The 8,719-nt window shown below is 45.3% G+C and overlaps 1 protein-coding gene and 1 long non-coding RNA gene across 2 annotated transcripts; both read left to right on the top strand.

Annotated features, from left to right (window-relative positions):
* The first annotated feature begins 247 nt into the window (after positions 1-247).
* LOC131465734 (uncharacterized) lies at positions 248-4,898 on the top strand. Its single transcript, XM_058638602.1, has 4 exons — positions 248-543; positions 4,032-4,147; positions 4,243-4,450; positions 4,556-4,898. The coding sequence occupies exons 1-4, from the start codon at positions 248-250 to the stop codon at positions 4,896-4,898; spliced, it is 963 nt and encodes a 320-aa protein (XP_058494585.1).
* Positions 4,899-4,938: 40 nt separating this feature from the next.
* LOC131465160 (uncharacterized) lies at positions 4,939-5,879 on the top strand. The gene is made up of 4 exons (XR_009241289.1): positions 4,939-5,086; positions 5,220-5,296; positions 5,380-5,560; positions 5,788-5,879. It is a non-coding gene; the product is annotated as an uncharacterized LOC131465160 (long non-coding RNA).
* The last annotated feature ends 2,840 nt before the right edge of the window (positions 5,880-8,719 follow it).

Genomic DNA, 8,719 nt, shown 5'->3' on the forward strand with positions numbered 1-8,719 from the left:
CCGCACCCGAATCTAGCTAAAGACGTTGCCTCCCACGACGAGGACCCCTCGCTGTACCTGATTCCGAATTTGAACATGTGTACCCTCACCAAAGAAGTTCATTGGGTTTGCCCAAGTAACCCCTTTATGAGGGACGTTACTAGTTATGTGCCTCGGCACCTGAACAAACCTGCCAGGGTACCATGTCCATTAAGAGTCAGAGGTCGAGACCCAGGTGGAGCGTGTGGGAAATCGATGGTTGGTAAACATGCCAGCGGATGAGGCCCTCTTGGCCTATGATCACCATGATACAACTACTAAGGTGAAATTGCCAAAACAGACGGTGTTCCTGACGGTCCCTCTGGGGGCCACAATGTACATTGATGACCTGGTCCTCCATCATCACGACTCGGAAATCGAGATCATGAATGCCTTTTTGGGTCATAACGTAAGCGTCGACCTCTCCCTTCTGCAACAACTTGCAGCTGAAGGGACACAAATGGTTAAGTTCATCCTCAACTCCACTGGACGGAACTCCCAACAAGGCCCGTCTTACAACATTCGGTCAGCCTAGTTGCTCTCTGACTTCTCCTTAGTGGTTGGGCCATCACGGCTCTTGTTGCGCACTTCACGTACAGGTACATAAAGAAACAACAGGAGAGGTTAGACTCTCTCCTCTTGGTCCGACCACGGCTACCCAGCCCACCAGAACCACGATGACTATCTGCGGCAACCCTTTCAGGAGTTAGAGTTCCCTTTTCCCCTCTCACTAACTCTATCATGTGTTTTGTTTTGGTTGTTTTATTCTTCCTTTTCCTTACCTCAGAAAACTAAGTTACCATTATGTTGTAATCACTTTGATGTCACACCTAGAAGACAATCAATTGTATCATGTTATCGGATTATGTAATTATTTGTTTTTCTTTGAGTAAGATTATAGTTATCACCAAGTTGTCTGCCCAGACGCCCTCAGATATCCCAGACACGATCCTCTTGCTAGAGTTATACCTGGATAACTCGGGCTTGTTGCCCATTGGTGAGAATCACTGGGGGGTCGGCCCCCCAGAGGAGACGTTAAAACCCACAGGTGGCCATCATCTCCTCCCTTCCAACCTGGCATCGTCGAAGGAGGTCACAAGCCCCTGAGAATCGTTCATTCTTGCTGGCTGAGTTGAAGATTTTTCTGTGTCCATTCCTGTCCATTTTTGGTTTTTTGAGTTCGAGGATCCTGTGAATAACTCCCCTTGAGAGTTATTCCAATTTTACCTGCAGAAGAGGAAGTGGCGATTGAGCATACTCCTAACACGGTCGACCCACTGTCCCTGCCGCACCCCACACGGCTACCCAGGCGCGCCCTGAAGCGCCTGCTCTGTCTCTCCCTCATCTCCACTGATCGCCGTCTACGAATCGGACGTTCACCACGGAGCGGGGCTCCCACGTCTCGCCCCAGAAGACAACTCATAGTAAGAGGATTTATGTCTGGGCAGACCAGTTTATTCCAGTGACTATTATAGGAACGGGTAGTGCACACCCGATAATTTCACTGTGTTTATTATTATTTTCTTTGCGTTTTCTTTTCATATTACCATGTGCATGTTCCACGCACGGCTGTAGATCACCTGTGTTAGAATCAGTGAGACCAGCGAACTGTACAACTCAGGTTCATTTCTGATTAATGTTAACGTGCGTCACACACGCTGTGAAATATAGTTGTGATTGTAGTTAGTTCAGTATAGATTGCGACTAGCGAGCTGAATATATTGACTGCAAGTTTGCTTTTGTGTTTAACGGCGGTGCCGTCCGCACAGCTGCTGGTGAATATTATTTGTCCATCTGTAAACTACAGAGTAACTGGACAAACTCCAGTTAAACTGTGATCGAGGGAAATCTCTATTTCCCGTGTGCCTCCTCCTTCATATCTTCTCTCTTGCCGATGTAATCACCCTGTGTCCTCAACACGGATCGTGATCACGTGGTGAAATGGAAAATATCCGTTGATCTGTTACAATCGCAGTTTAAGTCGAGTCCGATCGGATAAACCGCGTGAACAGGAGATTTAAGATCAGCCACGTCCCGTTACTTCACTCCCCTTTAAATTTCCCTCGTCACTGCTGACTCCATTTCCTTCCTCACCCCTCCTCTTTCAATCGGCCCCAGCCAGTGGGAGGCGAGAGCCGACGGTCGGAGTCTGAGCACAGGCGCCATCTTGCGTTGCCTCGCGGTAATAGCGAGTGACGCCATTATACGTTTCTTTGAGAAACGTATGCTTTGTTTGTCATTGTTCGTGTAACGCTAGCACATGCTAACGTAATGTAGCACCAGAGTCTTTGTTCTTGCCTGCTGCTATTTTATCAGAAAAAACTGAAGTCATTATACTCGGCCCTAAACACCTCGGAGAAAAACTTTCTGATCACATTGTCACTTTAGATGACATCACCTTGGCTTCCAGTTCCACTGTGAGGAACATTGGAGTTACTTTTGACCAGGAAATGTCATTTGATTCACACAAAACTAATTTCCAGAACAGCCTTCTTCCACCTGTGGAACATTATGAAAATTATAAACATTTTGTCTTTACAGGATGCTGAAAAACTAGTTCATGCTTTTGTTACATCTAGGTTAGATTACTGTAACTCCTTATTATCAGGATGTTCCAACAAGTCTGTTAGAACCCTTTAGTTAATTCAAAATGCTGCAGCACGATATCAGACAGGAACTAGAAAGAGAGACCACATAACGCCAATATTAGCTTCTCTACACTGGCTCCCCATACAGTTTAGAATTAAATTTAAAATTCTCCTCACGTACAAAGCACTTAATGGTCAGGCCCCTTCATACCTGAAAGACCTAGTCTTACCTTATCACCTCAATAGACCACTTAGGTCACAAAATACAGGTTTACTTGTGGTTCCCAGAGTATGTAAGAGCAGAATGGGAGGCAGAGCCTTTAGTTACCAGACTCCTCTCCTGTGGAACAAGCTTCCAATGACAGTTCGGGAGGCGGACACTCTCTGTATTTAAAGTTAGACTTAAAACTTTCCTTTTTGACAAAGCTTATAGTTGGAGCTGGTTCAGGGAAACCTGGACCATCTCTAAGTTATGCTGCTATAGACCTAGACTGCTGGGGAATTTTCCTGTGGTGCACGCACATTCACTCTCACCCTCAGGGTATGAATGTGACTTTTTATATGTCATTAACTCTTTCTCTCTCTAGTTTGTGTCTTTCCTTCCTTCCCTCTCTACTCATCTTGCAGGTTGCAGGATCAAGATCCAGTTTAAGGCTACCCATATCATATATATCATCACCATTATTATTGTGCTATAATTAAAAGTCGATATCATTGACTGTATAAACTTGTGACTTGATACGGTTGTTTTGTATCTGCTCCTGGTCTCTCTCTCTTCTGTCTCTACCTCATCTCCATCTTGTCCTTTCTGTCCCCCACCTCTCCGCTGTCCCCCATTTTCCTTTCATCCTGACCGGTCGAGGCAGATGACCGCACATCTGAGCCTGGTTCTGTCAGATATTTCTTCCTGTTCAGAGGGAGTTTTTTTTCTCTCCACTGATCCCTAGTGCTTGCTCATTGTGTGAACTGTTGGGGTTCTCTGCTCTCCTTGATGTTGTCTATGTACAGTGCCTTGAGATAATGTTATGATTTGGCACTATACAAATAAAATTTAATTTAATTGAATAGAGACTCATTGAAAGTTTATGCTGTGCCAGTGCAGGAGGTTGACTTGGTGACTGTGGTGTGTTGTGGCCGGGGAAATACGCTGCACGTTCGTATACGTTTCATGTTTGTGTGCTGCACTGCTTGCACGAGGAGAGACGTAGCCTCCGAGCTAACAAACAGTAGTGGCAAACCACGTTACTTTATGAGGTAGCTAGTCGGCACTAAGGATACAAAGGCATACATTGTGAGACTGTATTTTCTTTTAATGCATTGTTTGACTACTTTCTATAATTTCATATTAATTAGGTCGATCTCTGCATCATTTGTTGCCAAATTAGGGGAAGGCGTGCATTACATATCGCTGCTCTTTGTGTTCAGGCTAGCACATCCGGACCGGTGGAAAAGGGCGTGCCAGACGGACCCACCAACAACAACTTGCTCAATTGGAACACAGCTTTCAATGAAGACTCTACAACCTCATTTCATTAGTACAGGTTAGTTGACTAGAAGTTTGCTACTGATAAGCAATGTGATTGCTTACCTTTTTAGAAATTTGCACAGACATTAACATTATCTGTCTTTTTTTAAGGCACACAGACAAATTTTCCCTCCAATGATGTTGGTGTTGGCACAGCAGCTGCTCTGCCGTTTTTGACAACACCAATAAAGAGACGACGCACAGAACTGGAGGTGGGAGAGGAAGAGGAGCCTGCAGAAGGCAGTTCTGTTGCCATCAAGGTGCCACATGATTCCACATATGACCCTGTGGACACCTTGAACGAGTCTGCTGATGTGAGGTGAGTCCCTTGATGTTTCAACGTAAACATTTGATTAATCATTTGGTTTAATTCCTCAACTTGCCCTTTGACTAATTTTTGGTGAATCATTTGTGTTTATTGCAGAAAGGAGTCTTCTGTTCCTGTTCATAAGACTCCCACTTACATTGTGTATGAGGACTGCCTAATGGAGCGGTTTCAGATGTGCCCTGTGTGTAAGCGGAACTATGACGTGCGGTCAAGAAGGCTAGACACGTTCCTCTCTGTGGAACAGCAGTGTCTGCATTGCGAGTTCTCCAGAAAGTGGAATACCCAGCCTCTTGTTGGTAGCACTCCTGCTGGGAACCTGCAGCTGTCCACTGCAGTGTATACCACTAGTGCGTCTTTCTTCAAGATTGAAAAGGTATTATATTTGGACATATTTAGGAATAAATGTAACGGCATACAGCATATGTTGTCGTTGATTTAAAGTTTTCTCGGTTTCTCTCTCCCACAGGTCTTCTGGGCAATGCAGTTGAAGATGTTTAAATATGACTCATTTAGAAGGCATGCTCGGATGTACATAGAGCCAGCGATTGTGCACAAGTGGAAGATGACAGACTGCTATTTTGCAGCAGAATGTCGTCCTTGGCGGTGACTTGAGAGCAGACTCTCCCGGTATGTAATACTCTAACGTGGCATAACAATCTCATTTATATATGTATATGTATTGACAAGGGTCCTTTAAAATACAAAGCAAACACACAATGTTAAATCAAATGCAATGTCTATATTTACTTTGCTTTTGAAGGACATAGTGCCAAGTATGGTAGCTACACCATGATGGACCTGAGGACCAACACTGTTATTGATTTACAGCTGGTTAAAGTAAGTGACAGCCTATAATTCATCTCTGTTACAGTAATCGGTTACAGTGTAACTAATCAAATTTGATTTCTTAAATGTAAAAGAGTAATGAGGTCGGGGGAAGCTACCACATGGAGAAAGAGGGCCTAAAGAGGAGCCTGGCTCTGTTGGAAGAACGGGGTGTTACTATGGAGAGTATTGTGACAGACCGTCACCCCCAAATCCAGAAGTTCCTGAGGGAGTCCAATATCACACATTACTACGATGTGTGGCACATGGAAATAGGTATTATTCCGTGGCGTTTTTTTTCCAACTGAGAGGCATAAAAACAGCATTTATGATCACGTAAATCATTTGCTTGTCCACACTTGCATGATTACTGATGTGCTCCTGCCTATTAGTAATGCAATTCAGATTGAATGCGATATAATTTCTGATATGTTTGTGCTAAGTAAATAGGTTTACTATGTAATTTAACTACGGTCCTACAGGACTAACACTTTTTGTATTAGGACTGTCCAAGAAACTGTTGAAGATCTCACAGAACAAGGACTGTGAGAAACTGACGAAATGGCTTTGCAGTATAAAAAACCATATGTACTGGACGGCTGCTTCTTCCACATCGGTGACAGAGAGAATTGCAAAGTGGACGTCCATTTTGAACCATGTCCTGGACATCCACGACGACCCCACTTTCCCCCCAATGTTTGCATCCAATCCGCACTTCGACAGACAGGAGCAAGTGGTTGACAGCAGGTGTGTAAACATTGTCATGTGTAGGCATCGTTCTTCTACTTAACCCGATTATTAAACAATGCCTTGTTTTTCCACAGGAACAGCAGCCTTCTGCAGACTGGAGAAGGTACTGACCAACAAGAGGGTCATGAAAGATGTGGTGAAGCCGAGCCCTCATTACCAAACAAAATCACTGGAGGCTTTTCATAGCCTCATTCTACGCTTCGCGCCCAAGAATGTTGTCCTTCCTTTTCTTGGAATGCTGTGCAGGTAAAGATGGTCTTTTCTGTTATAACAGTTACATAAGGACATACAGGCACACCAAAATAAGCCAGATATGCAGCTAAATGAGTGTATATCATAATTAAAAAAAAAAACACTTGTTAACCTGTTAAATACAAAAGGACAACAAAGTCCTGCATTCTTAAATGTTCTTTAATGAAATAAATCAAAAAATAAATCGTCTGAATGTTTTTGGGAATATGTACAGTCTGTTCATAATCTCATTTAGCATTTTATTCTTTCGTCTCCCAAGACTATACCTGGCAGTCATGCACTTCAATGAAAACACAGACCGTCCACAGCAACAAACTCTGATGGCGAGCCACTGTTCAGGCTCCAGTTTCCAAAGTGAAAGAGCAGCCAATGTTCAGTAAGTAGTTTTTTTTTTCCCTTTTTATTGAAAGTCACACTAAAAAATTAAATGGCTATTACAAAATCTTAGTTAAATAAAATATTATACAAACACTATAACAAGTCTTACTTACAGTAAATGCACACAACCAATTACCCACAATAGTGCACTTTCTGTTATTGCAGGGTACGTGGACGAAATCATGGACCTGGTTGTTTGAGAAGGTTTTTCCCGGAACCTGGTCCATACACAGAGGCGGTTCTGAAAATGTCCGTCCCTGAAGACCTCTCTGCACAGTTCGAAAAGCGGACCAGAAGGAGGTGATCGAGCGCTATGTGACGAGGTTCAGTCAAGGGTCGGTCTGAACCCCACATAGATGCCTTCAGTGTCAGGGTACTCGATCCGTATCAGTCGGACGACACAGCTGGGCAGTGGCACACAAAGTCTTCGTCCCAGAAAACCCCAACACCAGCTCACAAAGCTCCTGTATGCCAAGCATCTGTAACGGCTGAACATAGTGTGTATGTAACAATATTTAATACATTTTGCTGTGTACAAATGTGACTTTGTGCAGAAATTTATATTTTCTAGTCTTTGATATGTAACAGTTTTACAATAGCCAGATTGCCTTTCGAAAAGTCAAGTGTTGTCATGGTAGTGTGAGCGTGCCGCTTCAACACACCCCCTGGAAGAAGTGGGTGTGTTTGCCTGTGTCTCATTTGCATGTAAAGAGACTACTGAGCGTACAAGATGAGCCAGCCAAGGAACCCTTCTGCTGCAGCTCAGTCGCAGGAAGCCGAGACCGACACTGTCCTGCAGGACATAGTGGCCGACCTCAGTCACTTCTCTCGATCAAGAGGGATCGAGCCATGGAGGAAGAAGAGAAGGTAAGGGAGGTGAACGACCTTCTTACTACCCGAATCCGGGAGACCTCGACCGCACCTAGGGAAAACCCTGCGGCTTCCGTCGAGGTGATGAATCGTATCCCAGTGACTCGGAGGCAGCACCCGGGACCTGGGGCATCAAAGCCACCCAGCTCCGAGTCAAGCCGGGCTGTCTCCCAGGATTTGAGCAACGGAGGGAACCCGACTCGACTGAATTTCGCTTCTACTCCTCCTCAGGCCACCACGGCCAGAGAACCCGATACCCATAGGGTTTTCAGAAGAGGCAGACCAGCACCTTCCAGGGGGCCACCTGCCAGGAGCCTCTGACCTGATCATGCTGCACACCATACAAGCATCTTGTCTACCGTCTCCAGGGGAAGGGAGCATGCCGTATGCCACAGGAGGGTACCAACTGCCTGCTCCTGGAAGGCGGCCAACCTACCTTGACCAGAGTTTGTCCTCAACTTGAAATCGTGCATGCCTTCATAAAAAATCTTCCTTTTTATACTAGGGACCACTTCGAAGGGCCCTGTGGGAGGAATACGCCCCATACTTAGATGAAACGTCGGCTGCTTTGGGTGCCATGACAATCACTTTTCGTCGTTGTTTATGCACAACCTGTATGAAAGCATCTGCTTTGATGTGACGATGTATTGCAGGACCCGGCAGATGAAAACGTCTGCGGTATAAAGATATGCGGAACTTGTGTGGGTGACCCGGCTGCGTCCCGGTAAAAACAGACAGCAACATGGCGACAGCCTCCAGAGCGGGGGCCATGCTTCATTGGCACTTGAAGGCAATGAAATGCCTCATGCACATCGCCCTAATAGGCCAGAAAACCTGAACTATCGACGTCCACCACCACCAAGGAGGCCTCAGTCCCGAATTGGATGAGCTCCCCCTAACTTTGGACCGAAAAGAGCTCCTTGGACAGATCGCCTGCCAAACAACTGGCGGACCTGGTACGATAATGTCCCGACGAGACCCTGTGGCCCTGAGCCACCGAAGGGGACAAACACCAAAGTAGTGAAGAAGGAAAAGCCAAAGGTGGAGGTTGTGGATTTGGTTCGGCGGTGTGTAGCAGAGGCAGTTGAAGCTCTGTAAAAGCAGCATCTGCCCGTTGTTAAAAGAATTGAGATCCATAGGAAGGAGATCGGAGTCAGCTCAGTGTCCAAACAAGGGTTTAATCTT

The sequence above is a fragment of the Solea solea genome, chromosome 9 (assembly GCF_958295425.1).
Source record: "Solea solea chromosome 9, fSolSol10.1, whole genome shotgun sequence".
Classification (NCBI taxonomy): Eukaryota; Metazoa; Chordata; class Actinopteri; order Pleuronectiformes; family Soleidae; genus Solea; species Solea solea.